Here is a 22,334-nt window from a genome sequence, read left to right as displayed (position 1 = left end):
TATATAACATGATGTTAAAAATGTACAAAATTACAATAAAAAAAAGAGATAATCTTTGAAAAGAAGGACACAAACTACAGAAATAAAACAACTAATTTATAAAAATGTAAAAAGTAGTTGAATACAGACCACAATTAAAGAACTGTATCACAATAAAAATAAGATAAGGAATCCAGGAAGAGTCAAAACGACATGAAAGGCGAATTAGTTGTATTTTTAATAAAGAACAAAACTTCAGATTGTGTCTACAAGAAACTCCCATCGGTTGTTTTTCTTCGTGTGTCACTGACGTCCTTTGGCTCGAGTCTTATTGAGGCATATTAAGGTCCCCTCTCTGACCGCTTCAGCTTGCTGTGATGTGTGTGAGTGATGCAGCAGAAAACAGGCCGGGACAAAGCCGGTTAACCAGCGCGCAGGGTGAGACGGGTCAGGGGGTTGCTAGTGCCGGGGTCGTGGGATCAGAGCGGGTCAAGGAGGTGTGGGAGTGTCGGTCGGCCCTCTGACCTTTGTCACCGAGGCTTCCTATAATCCTGTCCTCAAAGACCGCGCGGACATAATGGAGAGCCCATGAATGAAGTTAAATGGTGACCATTAGGCAGATACGTGTCGCTATTCTTCTTGTTTGTTTAGTCCCGGTCAGTCTCTCGCTTTCGGTGTAATCAGGCGTGTGATGGAAGGACTGCTGGAGACGCTTCAACAGCTTCCTGGAGGTGGATATTCACCTAAACTCGCTGAATGACAGCAGAGGGCTCGGGGAGGGTGGGGGTGTAGGAGGTGTAATTGGATGTCCACTTCAGATTCAGAGGCCATATCACAAAAAGGGAGGCCAAACCAAAGCACCCCTGTCCGGATACCGCTTAAAAGGGTCCATATGGGTGAGGCAGCATCTCAAGACATTTAGGTCAGGATTTCAATTCAATTTTCTGTGAAGCAGGCTGGATTATTTTTGTTCCACCTCAGTTTCAGTGTCATAAAAGTTCCTCTAAAGGAAGATTTGTGCAGATAAAAGGCAAACATGTGATTATACATGGAAATGTCTCATATTTATGTTCTAGAAACAGGAGAAACATCACTTTAGTTCAGTGGTTTGTTTGCTTCCTTGATCCCTCCTGGAGCACATCCTCCAGATGAATGGAGTAACAAGTCTGTCTTTTTTATGTGTTTGCATCAATGCATGAAGTCTTTAATTGACAGGGAGTTTTTACACTTTATATAAATCAGGATCAAAATCAGCTTTATTTTCTTTGTCTACACACAACAGAACAGACAAACAGACAATATGGACATAAATGTTTAAGTGCAGGCTGTTGAAAGAACTATAATATTGCCTTTTATTCCCTTATGTCGCCTTTAGTTTTGTTGTTTTAAATAAAAACAGTACAGTGCACTATATAAAGCAGTGTCAAATTAAAGGAAAAGCCAACAGAAATCAATCAGCATGTGGCACCAGAGCAGCTTAGGGGCTCTCTCTTCATTCACCCTGATCTCCACAGAGGATCACTCTTCCACGGGGATGTTCTCACATTTTTTGGTATTTGATGATGAAAGCGCAGCATAAACTCTCCCGCAGGCCCAAAGGTGATCAGCTGGGTTTTCATCCTGGAAGAAGTCACTACTGCCATCACAGCTGAAATGTTTCATCATGAGAGGAAGCAGCTCAGAGCTGCTGCAGATCTTCTCACTGCGAGAGGTCAAAGATCGGGGGTTTTCTTTCAATTTGCCAATCCTCTTATATATCGCGTTTAGAGAGCTTTCAGTGAGTAAATCAGCTGTCACCATGAGTCCCGCAGTGATCTGTGGTGCGTCGTCCACTGGAGTGCACTGCCACCTAGCGCTGGCGTTGGAGAACTGACTGGGGTTTTCTCGGCATGCATGAATAACATGCTGGCAAATCCAAACGTCCTTATTAGAGGTTTAAAATGATTCCTGTTGGTGTTTTGGGTCTCACTGGAAAGAAGCTTCCTGCACGCACGCGAACATAAACGTGCTGCAGTCACAGTTCTGGATGTTTTACAAAAAGCAAACAGAAACTTTTAAAGATTTGAAGTTTCTTCATAGTTTTTAGTGAAGTTTTGTGGCACTTGCTGAGTCCCTGCACAGACCGCTTTTCGTATCCCTTTTCGCATCTGTCTGCACTCTCAGCACGATGGACAATAAACTCCAGAGATCAAAGGCGCCCCTGGCACCGTGTTATTACTCCGACTCCCGCATCGAAGGTCCCCCGGGCGCCCCGCATACCTTTCCAGGCTGGGCAGAGCCGGGGAGGCGCTCCAGCAGCCCTCGCCTGATCCGGTGGGTGTGCGCTTTTTCTTTTACTGTATTTAAGCTCTCACATTTAGCATCTGATAGCATTTTTCTGACAGCGCACCCACTGACACGATGGCGACCAACAACGAGGCTCCTCTGGGCTCCACTGAGAACCCGATCAAGTTCAAGGACCAGGACTTTGAAACTCTCCAGGCAGAGTGTCTGAAGTCCGGCGTGCTGTTCTCTGATCCAACCTTTCCAGCGGAGCAGAAGTCCATCGGAACACCGGAAGACCCGGACCCTAAAAAGGCTATTCAATGGAAGAGACCCAAGGTGCGAAAGTTTGACCACTGACATGTTGTGCATGCGCATAAAGAGCCAGCGGTTTTGCGGAGGTTTAGGTGTTCGTGGGCTTATTTAGCATGATTCAAACAAAAACTCTGGAGTTAAAGAAAGTTTCTCTGTTTTTCAGGTATGTGTTTCTAAATGTTCCCCCCACATTCTGCACATGAGCTCTCAGCAGCGCTGATGTGGGTGTAAACAGATTTAACCAGGTGTGTCACAGGTGTGGAAAAACCTTGAGAAGAAGGAGTTGAGAAAGAACGAAGTGAGGGAGAACTGGAAAAGGTTATACAAATCATCAAGAAAAGAGCCCAATGTCCATTCACATATCCTTAATCTAGTTTTATATTGACACCAAGTCACAAACTAACCAAGTACATGAACAAAGAAAAAGAGGTTTGGACTTCAAAAGTAATTTAAAAATATATATATTTTCCAGGGAAATCCTTGTAAAACAGGGCCACATAAATGATTCTGTAAAATGTCACATAACTTGGTGTTTTCAATTAAAATGTTCTTAAATGGTCAATCAGTGAAGTTATTCTATATATTGTTTGTTATTCTAAACATATCACCACCATCTTCCTCACAGAAATTAAGATTTGAGCACAAAAAACAAATATAAGAACTAGGCACCATCTGAAAAATGTCCTGTCATGGCCACAATGAGTTTATGACAGAGTCGGAAACTCTCCGGTAGAATTAGTGTAGGAAAGTCAAAGTTTAATGGCTTCTTAAAGAGGACGTGGGGATCGCAGGAGGTAAAACATTCATGGTTATAACAGCAGAGCTTGTAAATTGTGCTCTTTTTGTTCTGTTTCTGTAGGAAATCAGTAAGAATGCTGTGTTTGTCGAGGACACGACTGCAACCACTGATATCTGTCAGGGCCAACTTGGTGAGTACATCTGGAACAAGAACAATCTTTTTATCTGCCAGCTGTTTATTATCAATCCACAGGGATTGAGTGATGAAACCAGTCATGTTGAAATGTCTCAAACTGGGATTGCACAACACCCAGTTAAATGGATACAGGCGATTGAAGTAGCTGTACAACGGGGACAAACAGGCTCAGAGGGACCAAAACATCTAATGTGCAGCCAGAGGGAAAAGAGTCGTGTCTCTTTGTGGTCATCAAATCCTAAATCTGCTGGGGGTCGTTACCCCATCGAGCTGCAGCTTTATTAGCCTGCAGCATCAGCTAAAATATGCGTTTCTCAGTCTGTTTCCAATTTTGATGAATTATACGGCTGTTTTCTGCAAAACAGCAAACTCGTCCTCCACCTCTGGGATTTCTTCATTGATGATTTGTGTCGTCGGATGTGTGCGAGCATGTCACTGGCACAGATCAATTCCCCCTCCTCCTCCGCCTGCCTCTGTCTCCATGTCTACGTTTTGGGTTTCCTTTTAAGCTAAATCTCAGTCTGTGTTTTTCCATGATTTACACAGATGCTAACGGTTACTGCAACATCTGCAACACAGAACAGATGTTGGCTGCTGGAGAAGAATGTGGTTGATTACATGTGTGATGGAGAGCTGCCAGTCTACCTAACATGAATGCGGGAGACCACCACCCTCTGAAATACTTAATAAATATAAAAAGTGATCACCTTTAAACTCGTCACACTCTTCTTCCTGTTTATCAGGTAACTGCTGGCTGCTGGCTGCCCTGTCCTGCCTGACCGCGCACCCCTCGCTCTTTATGAAGGTGGTGCCACCAAACCAAAGTCTGAGCGACCGTTACGCAGGGATCTTCCATTTCAAGGTAAGACCAGACTCTTTTTCTTACTAATGAGAAACAATGCTCACTCTTTCCCCCAAAACAGCATCTATATTATCCTCAATGCAAATTGCCCACAGACAATTCAAAGGAGGCCTATTTGCCATGCTATTACGGAAGGCTAGCTTTCTTGGTCTGTGCAATTACCATCAGTAATGCGGGACATTTTAAGGTCGATGTGGACTGTAAACCAGCGTATACTGATTTAAGGTTTGACTCTCATCATCCACTGGAGCACAAACTGGGCATTACATCAGGGAGTTACAACACAGAGCGAACACCATCCCCACAGACACAGCAACCAGGGAAGCAGCAGGAAGAACATCATGTCAAAGAGACCCTGATTAAATTTGGTTTATTGTGGCTGAACTTTTGTGAGCGCTGTGAAAGCACCCAAAGAAGAAAGCTCACTGCTCCCTAAGCAAAAGCCTTTGGTGATGCCTTATGTGTCAGGAGCATCAGAATAGCTGAGATGCATCTTTTCAAAACACTGTGTCTCTGTGGCATTCAAACCTCAAATCCCCACGCCAAAAACGGGTCCACCCCAAGTATTAGGTCGCTCAAAACAAACAGACTAATATAATTTTTGCAATTAAATGCCAAGACGATCGCTATGAATTATATTTTGTGGAAGCCAAACAACCTCCGGCAGGGCACAGAAGAGCTGCCCCATCAGGTCAGTACTCAACAGTCTGTTTACACCTGCAGGCCAGTGGCCACTCCTTCAGTGAGGATGTGCACATAGTGGAGAGAGGAACTCTCTGTGAGTGGTATTCACAGGCGTTAAACAACGGCCATGAAAATTTGCATATTAACAACCATGAAACTAACCTCACGGGCCATTGTTAGTCAGTGCTGCTGGTTTTGGTCATTACGTGTTTGTACTGGGAACTGAAGACGTGGCTCAGACTGGTGAAAAGTTTCTCTGAGTACAGGTGAACGTGGATTACTGCAGTTTTAAGTCATATTTCATACAACATGAAGCTCATTTTGTAAGTTATGGACACTCATCGAACAGAGTATGCTTTATCTCCACTTATCTGGGGCCGGGTCATGGGGGCAGCAGCCTAAGTAGAGAAACCCAGACCTCCTTCTTCAAAGCCACCTCCTCCAGCTTGTCCGGGGGAACACCAAGGCGTTCCCAGGCCAGCCGAGAGATATAATCTCTACACCGTGCCCTGGGTTTGCCTGGGGGCCTACTCCTGGTGGGACATACCCGGAATCGCCCAGGAGGCATCCTTGTTAGATGCTCAAACCACCTCAACTGGCTTCTTGCAATGTGGAGGACCAGCGGCTCTACTCTGAGCCCCACCTGATGGCTGAACTTCTCAGCCTATCTCTAAGGGAGACGCCAGCCACTCATTGGAGGAAGCACATTTGTGTGCTTGTATCTGCGATCTTGTTTTTTTGGTCACTACCCACAGCTTGTGACCATAGGTGAGGGTCGGGACGTAGACTGCAAATTGAGAGCATCGCTTTTACGCTCAGCTCTCTCTTCACCATGATGGACCAGCACGACTCCATCTACTATCTCTGGTTCCCTTCTCCCGTCACTCGTGAAAAAGACCCCGAGATACTTAAACTCCTCCACTTGTCAGGAACTTGTCCCCGACCCGAAGTTGGCCGGGGACTTTAGTATAATCATGCAGAGGTTTCTCATGTCTGTTCATAAAACAGCATGAGGGTAATCGAGCAGCTCAAAGCTGACAGGACTCAACTAATCATTAGGCAACAGTGAGTACGTCCGTTTTTGCATACAGCTTGTGTTGTTGACAGCACAGATTTGACTTAAATTTGCAGATTTGCAGGCCCAGCGCTGTATCAAGTTGCTTTATTTGAAGACACGATCACGCATTCAGCCAAATCTGGAGCCAAAAGTGTCAATTAAAGTGTTTCCCCGAGTTTTTTTTATTAAATCATTACACACAAAAACTTAGGTCATATTTCAGCATAGATGTACACAAAACACATCAGTCTGTGGCCCTCGAGCTAGTTCATCTGCTGGTTGTTCTTGCCAAAGTTTGTGGTCACATATCGTTTTGCACAACATAACACGAGACTAAAAGCTTTTTGTCTGGTCCTGCTTGAGCGCCTTTGAAGAGCCATTTATTCTGACGAATGTGAGGCCTCCACAAACATAATTATATTTAGACGCCCCTTAAATTTAAGGACAGATCGCCTGAACTAATTTATATTTTATCTGATTTGGCTCTATCCTTTGAAATGTTTTCTGTGAGTTGTCTTTTTGGTAAGCTGCTGTGCCACGGCTCTGGTATTTATTGAAGGCAGCTAAGACACGTATCAACTCATCCTGGAGTCATTTCTGCACAAAGGCCTCCCAGCTTGAGGGAAACAAACATAAACCCAAATCTTTATCAGCTCATTAGAACTGGTGATTCTTATCTGGAGAGTTCAACACTTATTCTCTGGCTCTAACTTGCTCAGATCAATAAAATACCAATTTCATAGACACGTGAATCTTGCAAAAGCAGACACATCGGGAAGTGATTGTTTTGGCTCGAAGCTCTGGACCTTTAGAGACTGCCGTGGAGAATGTGGCGTGACTGAACAAGCAGGACGGAAGGACTGGAAACTGATTCTGCTCTGTCAGAGTAATTGGAGAGCAGTTCAGACATGCAGGTAGTGACTCCCCCGGGACACCTGTACACACACACACACACCAGCCATGAACGACCAGTGTAAGCCTGCTTTCAGCTACTGTTGTGTACACACCGTTAACAGTATGGTACACACCTCGAGCCATGACCAGTAACGACCTGAAGAGCTGTTGTTTTTAAATTCTCCTTTATAAACCTTTTGAAGCTTCATATCTGGACAGCTGATAAGTCCCCTGATTGTTGAAGGCATAATATTAAATTATAGCATTAATTGAGACAAGACGATCTTATCTACAGGCAACAACACACCAGTTTAAAGTGCTTTCCATTACTTAATTTAATCATCAATCATTAATTTTTCTCTGTAACTGACAAAGGTCACGTTAATCGAAACATTGTAAAAAAAAAAAAAAGTAATGTTGTGCGGGACAGTGTGCTTTCACAGAGATTATATTGTATTATTATTATATTTTTCTTCTCTCTATGAACCTGTCATTGATTCAGGTACGCTGAGTCTTCCTAAATTTGTTGCACGAGTTAATTTAGTCGTTGCAACAGTTCAGAATAATCTTACACTGGTCTTTGGTCATCTCCTTTGTGTTTAAAGCAGTCTGCTCGGCTCCCAGGGTTACTTGGACGTAAACTGACTGGTAGCTGACAAAAACTAAACTACTAACTGAAACATTTCAGTTATTCATCGATTTTCTTCAGCCTGCTAATTCAGGGTATTGTGGGGAGCAGATCTTACATGTGTGAACGGCAGGGTGGCCTCAACAGGCCACCGACATATCACAAGGCTACCACAGAGAGGCAGACAAATATTCACGCCTACAGTTTTTCACTAGTTAACCGAACGTGCACGTTTTTTGACTCTGGGAGGAAACTGGAATAACCAAGGGGACATGGACAACACCCAAATTCTGGCCAGTGGATTGAAACCCATGACCTATTTGCTGTGAGACAACAGTGCTACTAACCACTGTACCACCACACTGCTTGCATTTCAGTTACCTGAAATGCAAATTAAGATAAGACTGAAAGCTAACTGAATTACTAACCAATATGCTTAATAAGTTAAAATTTAGACAAAACAGCCACCCAGATGAGACTGATCCCCCAAAGGGATTTGGGGTGGTGTCAGGACAGGACTATTTGCAAGTTAGCCAAACAGGTAACTACACTGTGGAGACATGCTAAGACTAGCGAAAACCAAGCTAAAGCTAAACATTTTTAAAACAATAAAACCAAACTGAAACAATTTTTATTTTGTTCTGCAAACTAACTGAAATTAAACTCAGAAGAATAAAAGTCAGTTTATCTCTCATTATTAAAAAAAAAAAAGTTTCCAATATTCAGACTTTCTCTAGAAATACTCTGGGTCTAATGCGTCACCAGAAGTATCAAAGCTAACTTATCTTCTGAATATGATCACAAATTGCTTTGGAAATCTGAACTTTGCCAAGTTCTCTTTGTGAGGTTTGTTTTCTGTTGCAAAAAGGTCAAACAAAAGTGCAGAGCATGCATGTTGTTTTACACAGAGGGACGGTAAGCCTAGAGTATTTACATAGACTAGTTTTCCATCTCAGAACACTGTGTAATAAAAAATGACTCGCACATCAACATGAGAGATTACATGGAGACAGAATACGGTAGTATGGAGCCTTTCACTCAGTGAGGTCAGCCTGACACAGACAAACTGCAGTCTAAAGGTGAGGGTGTTGTGCATCGCTCATAGTTTGTTTCTGCTGCCCCCAGCTGGCCAAAAGAAATCAGTTGATTCTAATGTTCAGGTTCTCATTCAGTTTTCCTCCTCATTACAGTTCCTCCTTACTCATTACATCCTCTCCTCCTCTCTTCTCACGTCTCCCTCTTCTGTCGCCGTCTCTCTCTCTCTCTCTCCCTCCCTCTGTGCAGTTCTGGCAGTATGGTGAGTGGGTGGAGGTGGTTGTGGATGACAGGCTGCCAGTACGCGAAGGCCGTCTGCTCTTCAGCTACTCTCGCACCCGCAATGAGTTTTGGAGCGCCCTGGTGGAAAAGGCCTATGCCAAGTCAGTTTCCACAACCAGCATATGTTTCTGGGTTGTAATGTCTGAGATCACCCACTCCTTTTCTGTCTGTGTTATGTCGCTAACAGAGATAGCCACTTTTCTCACCTCCCATATGTAGGTTAATCGGATCTTACGGGAGCCTGAAGGGAGGCAACATTTCAGAGGGGATGGAGGACTTCACTGGAGGCATCGCCCGCTCGCTGGAGATCTCTTCTCGTACCCCTCGAGTCCTCTGGAGGTCCTTGGCTGCTGCTCTGTCGCGAGGGAGCCTGCTCAGCTGCTTCATCCAGGTACACTCAGCCCCAAACTCCAGATGTTGACACTCACGCACGTGGATGTTAACCTGTGTTTGTCTTCACAGGCCAAGAGCGCCTCAGATATCGGCAAGGTGACAGGAGAGGGGCTGATAAAGGGCCATGCCTACGCCATAACTGACGCTGACAAGGTATCACGAAGATGAGTCTCATTAGTGAGCACAATTTTCACGCTATCTCACATTATATCATTTTATTCTAAGCTGATGAAATTTATTGTGACAATAAATGTAATCTCATTTATATTTCATGTCTCCTTATTGTAACTTGACTGGATTTCATCCTATCTTGGAATGTAATTGACTCATAATCCGTCGTCTAATCTTGCGTCAAATTAAAAAACAGATCAAGGTGAACGAGAGCACTCAGAGAGCGCAACTACCTCCAAGGGCTAAACAAAAACTTTAATGTTTTATGATGTTTTTATTACAACATGCTGATGCTGGCGTCACCGAGACGTCGCAGGGCGTCGTATTGAAAACATAAAAAGGTTGTTGTACAGCTCTCTCCATGTCCTTTCATACGATATGTTACTCGATATGGTTTCTTGAAATTTTTCTCAAGGTCAACTTTGATCTTGGGTGCTAACAGTGAAGGTCGAACTCAAATGCTTAGCCAACCTTGGTATTCATGTCCCTCAAGGCCTAGAATATTGCGAAGTTTGAAGACGATCCTCCAAAATTGTGGGTAATATAAATTTTTTATTGATTTTCACCTAAATTAAATCAACTCAAGCTGTTATTGGTATCTACCATCACACAAAATTTAAAAACGATATCTTGAAAACTGTGGATGCTAGACTGCTAACAAGCAGACAGACAAACAAATGGGACTGATTACAGAACAATCAACTTTATTGTAATTTAATGTCTGTCAGTCTACTATGATCTGTTCTTGTAAACAGACTAGATCTTACACAGCACTTTCATAGTCTGATCATTTTTTTCATGGAATTATACATTTTAAGACTTTTTCTCGAATCTTGATGTAAATAACAACATAGTGAAAAATTATCCTTTCAAAATAAGACTTCATGTGTGTTTTATAAGCTTCTTTTTTGTTGTTGTTGTTTAAATTTTAGTTGACAAAACCATCAGATGAGATTTTGCTGCTGAGGCTGAGAAACCCCTGGGGTTTTATCGAATATTGCGGACCCTGGAGTGACAAGTGAGTGTGCATGTTACACAAAGAGAGCACACCCACTCGCAGTTTACAGAACATCCACGGATGTCGAGTTTGTCTCTGCGTGTGCGTGACTGCAGGGGGAAAGAGTGGGAGAACGTGGACCCGACAGAGAAGGAAAGGATCGAGGTGAAATGCGTTGAAGACGGAGAGTTCTGGTAAGAAGAAGAAACATAAAACTTAAACCAGTGAATAAATCTCTTGTGGCTTTAAGAGCTCTGATGCGAGTAGCCGTCTCTGTTAGGATCAGTGCCGAGGACTTCTCCAACCTCTTTGATGTTGTGGAGCTCTGCAGCGTCAATCCAGACTCTTATGATGAAGAAAGCACACCTGCCAGCTGGGCCATCACCGAACACGAAGGCTGCTGGCTGCCGGGGAGTTCTGCTGGCGGTAGCCGCAAATATAACAGTACGGTTCAAATCTGGATCACTGTTCATTCAAGCTTTACTGGGATCCTTTCTGTTGCCAGATGTTGCTGTCTCTGCTTTTTCCCCCCAGAAACATTCTGGAAAAATCCCCAGTATACGCTGGTCCTCAAAGAGAAGGACGAGAATGAGGATGAGGACGATGACGACGACGTGGGGGACGATGGCGAGGATGGCGATGATGAAATGGAAGATCCGACTGTGACCCCAGATCCGAAGAAGAGAGCCGAGAAGCAGAAGCAGAAAGTCAAACGTTGCACGGTGCTGGTGGAGCTGCTGCAGAAAAACCGAAGGCAGAGGGATAAACTCAACTTCCTGCACATCGCCTTTCACATCTATAAGGTGCTATATTTATCCAGCTTTAACGTTTCAGCATCTTAACTCTTTTTCTTGACACACTCATGTGACTCATTCTTTGTTTTTTCCAGGTTCCTTCTGAGGTGAATATCTACCAATTATCAATAATTTATATAAAATCAAATTAACATGAGAACTATTTTCATTTCTCAGTAACTGTTTTTTTTTTTTCACATAACTGCAGAACACTTGTCTGGACCGCAGCTTCTTTATGAAGAATCGCCCAGCGTGTCGTTCTGGGAAGTACAAAGGTCAAAGGTATAAGATGAAACTATGAAGAGACTGCATGTTGCTCTTTCAAACACAAAGAGAGCTACGCGTTCACACGATGATCCCAACAGCTGCAGATCCTTATGCTGTGGTGAATGTTTGAGACACTTTTAGTCGTAATTTTGAGTAATACCTGAGCTAACTCTGAAGTCAATTTTTATGTAAGAGAATTTTGTCATCTTTTGCTGAGTTCTTGCTAACTTTGAACAGAAAAGAGATTTAAAAAAAACAACAACAGAAAATCAGTCAGCCAGAGCAGCTACAGTCTGTATCATATGCTCAAAACCGTTAAGGGAAGACTCGATTATTAAAGTGTAACACACAGTTAGTTAAACTTAAGGGAGATCGGTCTGTCCAGTCAGGAAACAGAAACCATTCCCTTTCACCTGCTTTGGAGCAAATGAAAATGACAGCAGATGCACTGGAGAGGCAACAGGACAACATTCAAAATTACTTTGAAGGTGATGACCATTGCTCTCTCCTCATCCCTCCTGAGTGATTTTCTCCAGGTTTGCTTTTTGCTAGTGTCTTTGTCACGACTGGTAACATGATATAGTACCTGCAGCGCATTCAGCTTGCACAGATACTCAATGATGGCACATCAAGAGTGTGGAGGAATACCAAACGATGAGGAGAGACCGACATGTCCATAGATGGGCATCAACCAGCCCCGGGACTGGTATCTGCTTGATGGTGCATTGAGGAACAGAAGCACTACCAGAATGCCTGTGCTCCAGACCAGTTCACCGGAGAGCACCACTGGTCTCGTTGCCTCTTCACATTTTGATATTTGTCATGTCCACTCCAGATTTGTGTCTCTTACCTGGACTAGTTGATCGGGACCGTCCTGGTCCTGATCCGGTCCTGATCACTCTACTACTACGAGGAATCCATCACGCTCTTTTCTGAGCTGAGTGGCTTCTGTCATATTTCAGGCCTGCTTGAAATATGAATATTCAGGCCAGAACATAGTGACTGAGTGTGGTGGTCTCTGCCAGGTGACTCTTGGAAAAACCTGAAACCTCTTGTGGTCAAACCATATCTTCATTTATGATATACTGAGGTGTCAAAACTTGTCATTAAGCCTACAATGGAGGTTGTCAAATGCCGCCTTTATCGGGGGAAAGAGTTAAAGGAGGTCTGACCCTGAAACTACACTTATGAAGTCTGTTTCTGACAGTTTGGTCAGGATGTGGGCATCCTGCTGGGGATAATTTTGTTGAGCTCCTGGTTGTCTTCACAAAAAGGAGTATATACTGGTACTGCTGCTGCCTTGATGTCGTTCTATGGTTCTTTCCAGCTCTCCTCATCTCCTCCATACTTGTGTGAGTGTGCTGGTAGAAACAGTAAATATGGATGCGCCATTCTGGAGAAGCTATGTGAAGCAGGTGCAGGTACAGTGACAGGAACGGGGGATGGTCTTGTTGTTGCCTCTCCGACAGACGCTGTGTGATTTCCAAAGCAGGTGAAATACATTCACAGTGGTTTATGCTTCCTAGAAGGGACCAACAGGGAAGTTTATCTGACTTTGTGTTTTACTTAATGTTTTTGAGCAGGGTATGTGTGACATGTTTTGTGCATAGAATCGTTTAGCTTATTTGTTACAATCAGTAAACATGCTGTTTGTCCTGCAGAGGTGTGTGGAGAAAGATGCGCCTGGATCCAGGTACTTACGTCATTGTGGTATCCACCTACCGACCCAACATCCCTGGAGAGTTCTTCGTCCGCACTTTCTCCAAGATTGGAAACACTCTCGAGTAAGATGGAGGAAATTTAGCTTTCATTCCCCAAAAGATTCCAAAGCAAGGATAAAGAAAAACTTTCTGCATAGTCTGATGTCAGAAAACAGAAAAAAAAACTACCTCTGATAGCATGTGTGAATTATTACCGCTGTGTGTGCGTCTCCCTGCGTCTGCACTCGTCATAGATATTCTGTCAAATTATAAACTCACTTCCCGAGGGCTCAGCTGCACGCCTGAATCACCTGCCGCAACACTCACACTGAACAGCACAGTCATAGTCACCCACACTTCCCTGTACCTATCAGAGGCTGAATTATATGTTAAATATAAAACACTGCAAGCAGCTTATAAAACAAGCTGGCACCATACCAATACCCTGTGGAAAAAAAAAGCTATTTTAGCCTGATGTAAATTAAACTGTGAAGTACTTGTAGTAATGCACTGTTTTCTTGTACACTGCCTGATGTTAGAGGTTTTGGGGAAACTTTTTATCCCATAACAAAAGGCCAGCTCAAAAAAAATAAAGTACGATTGCTGGTCATAGATTAGAGGCCTTGTGCAACCACGCTGATGCGTTCAGGTGTGTGTTTATGCAATTAAATCTGCACACGCTCAGTTTAAATGAGTCAGTTAAAAAAACTGATGAAGTTTCCTGCAGGAGTATTAACAGTAGAGACCCCGAAGTCCAGGAATACCTATATTTCTATCAGGTTACATAAGATAATAACAGGCGTGCAGGCGCTTTGCAGTCATTATGCATTGTGAGTCATTTTTTGGCTTTCGACCAAGGAGAAATTAGACTGCTGGACCTCTGATTGTTATAGTATTGCTAGTGCTACTTAAGTAGCCTAAAGTATCTTAGTGCTTTACTGCAGTTATTTTTGTGCAAATGAGTCAGCCAGATTTTTTACAAGTACAACAATCTGACATGGCCTCTGTGTTCCAGGACTCAAGACTTTGCCTGCACCTCCAGCTTCTCACAAGTGAGTTCACAGACTTCTTCGGTACACACTACAGTACTAGATGCTAACAGGTGCTAAAAGCTGTAGTATGTTTATATTTGTTTTGTTTTTCTATCAGGTGATGACCGCTCCTGTCTCCTCAAAGGATCAAGAGAGAGTGGAGATGACTTTTGACAAGCAGGCTGGCCTAGTAAGAATCATAGCACTCAAACACTTCAGGCTCACAAAGTAAAGAAAGCTTTGAAGCTTTTTTTTAAAAAAAAAACTGTTTCTCAACTGTGTCTTGCGTGCAGGATGACAGGCTGAACGTCAAAGACATCATGAAGCTGTTCAACTCAGGTCAGAGCATCCACTGCATTACCAGAAGTCAGTTGTAGTAGTGTCTGTATTTATGTGTAATACCTACAGTGGCCACCAGATGGGAGCAAAGCAGCTCCTTCATAGGTTTGAACAGTGCAGCCACAGAGGTCGCCAGTCTAGACAGAGGCTCATACACAGTCAGATGAAGTAAATTGAACTCAGTTGAGTAATGAAAAGTGACGACACTTGTCCTCACCTTCACCTTTCCTCTGCTAGATCCAATTTAAACCCTTGTTTTCTCCCTCTCCATCAATCTGTGCCTTTCTTCCCTAATCACAGTTCTTGAGAAAGATTACCATCTGCCTTTGGAGACGTGCAGAGAGCTCATCTTTGGAGAGGATGTATCCTTTTGTCCTCAGTTTATTCTTTAACATCACTCGCATACCAGTCTTTTTGCTTGCGGTGCACTGCGATCCTTGCTGACACCGTCTGCGCTGTAGGCACGTCCTCGTGTTCTTCACGTTACAGCTGCAGCTGTTAGAAAACAGACTGACCTTTGCTGGTTTCACGCTTCCTCGGGGCAGACGCTTGCTGACTTCTGCAGCTGAGTCATTGTTTCACCCTGCTGTTCACTATCGCACTCCTTCCTTATAACTTTATCTCTCTGTCTTCTGTACTGTTGAGATGTCCTTAAACTCTGCTGGCAGACTAAAGGGCGCTGCGCTCTCAGCCGTGAGCAAGCAGGAACCCTGCTGGCCAGTGTGCGCAATCTGCAGGTACAGCTCAGTCTGTGCGCACATGTGTGTGTCTGTGTGTGTGTGCGGATGAGAGTCATGTCAGTGTTACTGATGCTGCTCTGTTTTTCAGTCCATCTTTTCTCAGTTTGATGAGGATTCTTCTGGAAGCATGAGCCGCTTTGAACTCAGCTCAGCACTGCAGGCTGTTGGTATGCACACACACACGCGCGCACACACACACACACACACACACACACACACACACACACACACACACACACACACACACTCATTTTCATATCTTAGTGAGGACATCTAATTGACATTAGGCTTTCCCTAGTTGTTTACTCTAACCCTAGCCCCTATCCATCAAAAATGAATGCCTAACCTTTAGACTAAACCTAACCGTAACCTAATTGTAACCCTGACACTAAAACTGCATTTTGAGCCTCAAAAATGCCTTCAAACTTGTGAGGACGGGCATTTTGTCCCCATAAGTGACTGGTGGTCACCACAAGTATAGTGACATGCCAGATTTCTGTCCTCAAAAAGATGTCTAAAAATGTACACACACACACACACACACAGTTTGGGTTTACACCTTCGCTCTTCCCTGTTTTCCAGGATTCCAGTGCGATAACAAGGTGGTTGAGCTGCTGTCTGAGCGGTTCACATCTGGAGAGCTGGACATGCCCTTCCACGGCTTTTTGTCATGTGTCACCAGGCTGCGCAAGCTTTTTGGTAACACACACAAACACACACTTGTGTGTGCATCTATCATCCATGTGCACTCTACTGTGCTATGTTAGCGCATCCATTACTGTTATTGTGCACAACTAATGCAACTCAGTGCAATCAGGCATGTAGACACGGTCAAGATGACCTGCTGAAATCCAAACTGAGCATCAGAATGGGGGAAGATTTTTGCTGGTAGTGTATTTGAGAAACCGTTCATGTACTGAGAGTTTCCAAAAAAAAAAACCACCTCTAGGGTTTACAGAGAATGGTTCAAAAAAGGGAAAATATCCAGTGAGCAGCAGTTCCCTGCATGAAAATACCTTGTTGATATAAGAGGTAAGATGAAAATGGACAGATCGCTTCAAAATGACAGGACAGTAACTTAAATAACCACTTGTTACCACACTGAGAGCCCCTCTGTAAACTAAGGCTACAATTCTCACAGGCTCAACAAGGCTAGACAGAAGTTTGGAAAAATGTTGCCTGGCCTAATGCATCTTGATTTCTGCTGCAACATTAAGATAGTATGGTCACAGTTTGGAGTAAACGTCATGAAAGTATAGATCCATCCTGCATTGTACATCTATTCCTTATTGGTTCTCAGAGAAATTTAGAATTCAGCTTAAAACCCTGTCATTAACATATGTAGCCTACATGGACAGGCTTATATATCAGAGCCACTGAGCCACGTTCTTCAATCGCGATCACACTTTTTAGGCTGTTGGCTTTCACCCATTATTTTTGGCCTATTGCTCCACTGCCTAATCCCACAAATCCAGGTGTGAAAACGGGTGTGGGTAACAATCAGCCAAGGTTTCGGGTGAACCCGCTGGGAGACCTTGCTCCACCTTACTACATGACTAACTCAGAACAAATGCTCCGAGATTTGAGTGGGCGTTAAGGCGTCTGGGAAGGGATGTCAAAACTCTATTACAAATGGCAGACAGTTGGTGTTGTAAGCCACCCCCTCACTTCAAAGAGGGTCGTTCACTCCTCTTTCTACTGATGGTTGCTTTTAGAAGGATAACACATCATGTCATAAAGCTCAAATCATAGAGCGCCTTTGGGATGCGATGGCCCAGGAGATTCACATCATGTATGTGCAGCCGACAAATAGCACCTTGTTGAGTTCGGGCCATAAAAAAATTAAAGGGGTTGTCAAGGAAGTAGAGGTCCAACGTGGTAAAAGTAAAGTGTACCTGATGAAGTGTCCAGTAAAATTAGAATATCTTCTTTTTTATTTATATATCAAGTGATGGTTCAATTAAGAAAATCCCAGTTAACTTAAAGTGTACCTCCGCATGGCAATCATGCTTGTATAATGAAATAAGAGAGATTTTTAATAAATAGAAAAATTAATGAATTAGTTAAAAACAAAAAGAACAAACAAGATATCAGCTATCGTGCCAGATGCCCTGATGTAAGTACTTGGTCTCAACTTGGCCACCTCAGTGAAAACCATCTGGCTCTGATGAGTCGAGTGTTGAGCCTCTGCAAATATATCACATGCGGTCATCTCCTCCCCTTTTCCCCCAGCTCTGTATGAGTCTGAGACCAGCCAGGAGGTGAAAGACAGAGGGATCAACTCTGTGAGTATCAAACATGCTCAGTTATGCACTGACCCCGGACCTGAACAGGCTTTTCATTTTCTGCTCGTGTCAATCCGCAGTGGCTGCTTCAGTTTCTGACAGTGTGACGGCGTTTCATGAAAAGCTGTTCCACACGGACCCCGATGAGCTACCGGAGAAATATGAGAGAAGCTGCTCTCGCTTGCTGTGCTGTTGTATTCTTGCATTCTTGCTTAACTGAGTAGTCCTACAATTTGTAATCAAATCCAGTTATGTTACTCCACATGTAATAAAAGCAGTTTTAGAACCGATATATCCTCCGTGCTTTTGTCTTTTGCGTCAAACAGCGACAAAAAATGTTTTAAAAAGCTCTCACTTCCCTCTTTCAGAACATAAAAGTGTCAAAATGATTTTGAAATGGCAAAAGAAAATATGTTTCTAATTCTTACAATTGAATTAAATGGTACAGATGACTTCAATTACCCACATGGTGAAAAGAAAAACACACTTCAACCCCAACACCTTACTCATCCACTCACACACAAGCGTACCCTGAGATATATGCACTTATTAACACACACACACATTCAGAGCGAGTACTGCCTGCCCCACCGAGGGTGTGAGGGTGATGTCTCAGCTACACGCACCATCTCTATTCTTATCACACTGACGCCACGTACAGCGTCAACACACATTCGCCCCCTCCTCCACTACGTTCCCTTACTCCCTCCATCCATCCCTCACCCTTTCTCCACCCTCCTGTTCTCTCTAGTAAGTGTCTGAGTCTCACAATCTGCATCCTCCTCCTCCTGCTGGTACATGCTGGCTGCTCTCACTCTCTCTCTCTCAAACACACACACAGGTGCGCACACACTCATGCGCATGCAAGCGAGCAAATGTCCTTTCTACACATGCTGCTATTAATAGCCCCTTTACTCACACACCACCTCCTGTTCATCCTTAGGTGAGTACACACAGGTTGCCCTCGGCAACCGTCCATTTACATTGTGATAGAGAGAGGAGGCGACAAAAGCAAGGGAGAGGAGAGAGGCAGACAGGAAGGACCCATAGAGAGTGGTTCTTACGATTGCTCTCTGTGTACGGCCTCTTCTTCACCAACACCTACTTTATATAGTTATTTATTTATTTTCCTGCTTTCAAACCGTGTGGCTTCCTCTTATCTGAGTGTTTTTATCCTGGAGAGGGTTTATAAAACAAGCAACAAGAAACAAAACTGAGAGCGTGCAGCCAGGTTTGCAGCTTCTGGAGCCTGCAGTGAGGCACAATGGTGCAAAACGACATTGTGCTAACAGAAAGACGATGTGTCATGCTGATGTTTCGCAGAAAAGTGAGAGAAAAACTTCGTTTAGTTTGTAAAGAATGAATCAGGCAGAAGCTGATGGTTACTGAGTCCTTCAGCAGCACTGCATGTACCTGGGAATGGTTATTTTTTTTGAGGTTTGGATTCTTATTTTCTATTATTTGCGTTTACTGTTTTGCGTATGAAAGCTTTGGCTTCCTGCTTTCAGATTATTCTTCATGTGATTAATTCATTTTTATTATATCATATTGGTTTCCATCTTTGGTTATTCGTACCACCTCTATTTTTCTTTGTATCGTCTTAAATTTGAGTTTTCGTGTCCATTTTGTTTCCTGTTAAACTTTGATAGTTTTCTCTGGTGTCTTGTTGCAGTTTTGACTTCCTGTGTGTCTGACTGCCTTGATTGTTTTCACCTGTTCTTAGTCACTTTCCCCTCTTGTGATTAATCCCAACTCCATCCCCGGCAGTCTCTGTCTTAGCGTCTGTCTGGCTCCCCTCGTGTGCTGTTAGATTTTCAGATTTTGCCTTCAGCCGAGTAAAAGTCTTGCTTCCTGTTATTTTGTCTGCCTGAGTCCTGCATTCGGGTCCTCCTCACTTCACACTTCATGACAAATTTCCTCTTAACTCTCATCCAGGATTTGTGATATTTACTAAAGGACCACTTTACTCTCATATTGAACTGAGCCTCAATAAAGTCTAGGGTCGCAGACCTCTTCCTTTCTTTGTGTAACAGGTGGAGGAGCACACCTGTAGGCACTCGGTTAATTGTTTAAAAGGCTTAGTTAGCTAATATTAGCTGTTGTGTACAGCCGATAAGCATATACTTTTAGGTGTGGTTTGGGGCTAAACGTTTCTCTTTTAAAGATTTGATCACTGTGTATTTCCTATCAGTTTAACTGAATCAAATGAATTTACCTCCGTGAACTTTGAGCCAGCTGATAACACAGGGATCATGAATGTGTGCACCAAAGTTCACGATAATGAAATATCTGAGCCATTTTACTCAAAACTGCAAATGTGAATTTCATGGTGGTGTGAGAAGAAAAGTCAGGAGGCTACACACAAGTGATGGGGATCCATTATCTGGGGACCATGATTTGTTTTTACTGATTAAAGTTTATTACATTTATTGCTTCAGTTCATATTTAGAAGACAGCAGATAAAATTAGAAAGAATAGAGAAAAAATAATTCATAAAATAGTAAATAATTTAAGTAAAATAACTAAAAATACATGTTATATCCAGATATATTCGTCAGTGGAAAAACAGTCATCATATCTTTATATGGCAATTCTTCCCCAGATATCCGATCCCACATTTTCAGCATGTCGACATCCTGTTCAGTGTAGCCTTAAAAAAATCTGAGGAAACCCGGCAAGCGGAGCACAGAAGAAGTCTCGGACCTATAAAACTATATTCATGAGATGAATAGTAACCGAAGGTCACGTCTTTAAGCGCTAGAGGGGAAAAACCAAGCAAAGACCTGACCCAGGACCACTTTCTGATAACTGAAGCCTCATCAGAAATGGTCTCAGTGGAAGGGTGGCTGTCAAAGAAACTATTCTTAAGACAGGAAAACGGGGAGAAAAGGTCGAAGTATGCCACATTATACAAGAATTGGACGGAAAATCAGTGGCAGCGGGTTTGATGGAGTGATTTTTGGTTCATGTTGCCATCAGTATATACTGAGAAGGTCAAGAGAGAGGTACAACAGTCAGAGCACACAGCCATGTCTAAAACACGGTGGAGACTGTGTCATGGTTTGGAGCTGCATTTAAGATAGTGCTGTTAAAGATCTCAACAAAACTGATGGAATTATAAACACAGAAAATTATGGTCATATTTTGAACCACCATGCAGTAACATGTGGAAAGCATCTGATGGGCAATCCCTTCATTTTTCAGCTTGACAATGAACCCAAACACACAGGCCAAGGTAGTAAAAGCAGACCTGGATAGAAGAACACAGAATGAAACACTATCAGTCATGGATTGGCCTCCCCAGAGCCCCGACCTCGATATTATTGTAGCATTGTGGGATCATCTTGACAGAGAACAGAGCAAAAAGAAAAAAGCCAATATCCAAAGAGGAGCTTTGAAAGTCTGGAGAACTATTCCTGAAGACTACTTAAAGAATTTACAGGAAAGCCTGCCTAAGAGAGTTCACTTATATACTGTATTAGCACGTTGGTTTACATGTTTTAATGAATCGCTGCACCTATTTTCCATTTTCCAAAACAAACTACAAAGAAATGAGGGCTGGCTCAAGACTTTTGCACAGCACTACAAGTACATTTCTGTTCATTCTTCAATAATTACAGCTTTACAGACATTTTTATTTCCCTGAGACACCCACGAGGCAGAACTGAGATAACCGTTAAAACTTTAACAAATCCCCAAAGGCCTTAAAAAGGTAATGAGCACTAACCTTTTTAGAAGTTATTCTGATTGATTTGGTATCTCTAATGATCCTTGTAAATATTGTGGCACCACAGCCCACACTTCCCGAGAAGAGCAGCAGCTCAGGCGGGAGCCTTCATATCAAGATAAAGAGAAACAGTTTGCGGCTGATCTGCCAGGATAAAACCGTAAACTGTGTCCTCTTCCTCGTATAAAGTCTGTATTTTCTCTGTTGATTCTTCTCTCTCGACAGCAGCTGTGCTCATCCTTCCACCTGCTCTCCTCCCCTCTTTTCTTCACGCCATCCTCCCTCCTCTCCCCCCTCAGCTGTCCTGTGGGATGTGATGATGCTCTGACAGGCTTGGCGTCTGTTCTTGGAGGTGCTGGTATTTTTGTGCCACAACGACGGGGGCTGGTACAAGAATAGTGCCGAAGTTGTAGTGTATAGTGTGGGGGTGGGGATCTGGGGAGAGCAGGGATGCTTTGAGAACTGTGAGATTTTTAAGCCATTGTATAGACAGGAGGGAGACCAGGGAGGCTTGCGTAAGTTGGCTCACTGGGTGCAAATTTAGACTGGGTTTGCTCACGCATAAATCTGATGAGCAGTACTATCTCAGTCGTCAGAGCTGCGGTATTTTAAGACGCGAGTGTATGCTGGCACGGAACGTGGGGCATATTTATTGTGTGTTTATTTACAAGTCGTGAAGAGTGACATCTGATAATTTGAGAGGCAAAGATCAGGATTTGCATCTACATTATGCACCTCTCCCCTTTCCGTTCCTCTTCCTGTTGTTGCTATTTATTTTCTAAATGGCAAACTGCTATAGATGGTTGTCCAGGTGTTTCACAGTCACTGACTCTGGCACAGAAATAATGAGGTGATGTAACATCTCACTCAGACTCCCTTTCTATTGCGCCTTCACTTCAGACAGCAAGATTAGAGCTTTCAGATGAATTTATGGATTTTTAGCTTTTCTATTTTTCAC

At 43.2% G+C, this 22,334-nt stretch overlaps 1 protein-coding gene and 1 long non-coding RNA gene across 3 annotated transcripts; one reads left to right on the top strand and one right to left on the bottom strand.

Moving 5' to 3' along the window:
* Nucleotides 1–2,127: 2,127 nt before the first annotated feature.
* capn12 (calpain 12) lies at nucleotides 2,128–17,939 on the top strand. Of its 2 annotated transcripts, XM_026192729.2 has the most exons (23): nucleotides 2,128–2,292; nucleotides 2,364–2,580; nucleotides 3,416–3,485; nucleotides 4,234–4,352; nucleotides 8,900–9,033; nucleotides 9,152–9,323; nucleotides 9,395–9,478; nucleotides 10,429–10,514; nucleotides 10,610–10,687; nucleotides 10,774–10,937; nucleotides 11,028–11,296; nucleotides 11,383–11,394; nucleotides 11,496–11,569; nucleotides 13,216–13,338; nucleotides 14,270–14,306; nucleotides 14,404–14,475; nucleotides 14,579–14,624; nucleotides 14,925–14,986; nucleotides 15,293–15,361; nucleotides 15,453–15,531; nucleotides 15,947–16,063; nucleotides 17,597–17,649; nucleotides 17,730–17,939. In XM_026192729.2, the coding sequence occupies exons 1-23, from the start codon at nucleotides 2,147–2,149 to the stop codon at nucleotides 17,754–17,756; spliced, it is 2,310 nt and encodes a 769-aa protein (XP_026048514.1). In that variant the 5' UTR covers nucleotides 2,128–2,146; the 3' UTR covers nucleotides 17,757–17,939. The 2 variants fall into 2 exon arrangements, with proteins under 2 accessions (XP_026048514.1, XP_080144554.1); XM_080288428.1 differs by lacking the exon at nucleotides 11,383–11,394.
* Nucleotides 17,940–20,727: 2,788 nt separating this feature from the next.
* LOC145420053 (uncharacterized) lies at nucleotides 20,728–22,292 on the bottom strand. The gene is made up of 2 exons (XR_013901342.1): nucleotides 21,377–22,292; nucleotides 20,728–20,899 (listed from the first exon to the last, which is right to left on the bottom strand). It is a non-coding gene; the product is annotated as an uncharacterized LOC145420053 (long non-coding RNA).
* Nucleotides 22,293–22,334: the final 42 nt, after the last annotated feature.

This window comes from Astatotilapia calliptera, chromosome 14 (genome assembly GCF_964374335.1).
Source record: "Astatotilapia calliptera chromosome 14, fAstCal68.1, whole genome shotgun sequence".
NCBI classification, from domain to species: Eukaryota; Metazoa; Chordata; class Actinopteri; order Cichliformes; family Cichlidae; genus Astatotilapia; species Astatotilapia calliptera.
The sequence above is the reverse complement of the archived record's forward strand: the minus strand, read 5'-3'. Positions and strand labels throughout refer to the sequence as shown.

Bases quoted from the DNA above. Each gene is read 5' to 3' on its own strand.
- capn12 (XM_026192729.2), top strand. From the start codon at position 2,147: ATGGACAATAAACTCCAGAGATCAAAGGCGCCCCTGGCACCGTGTTAT. The intron at 14,625-14,924 runs GTCAGAGCATCC...CCCTAATCACAG, and splicing joins CATGAAGCTGTTCAACTCAG to TTCTTGAGAAAGATTACCAT. The intron at 17,650-17,729 runs GTGAGTATCAAA...GTCAATCCGCAG, and splicing joins AAGACAGAGGGATCAACTCT to TGGCTGCTTCAGTTTCTGAC.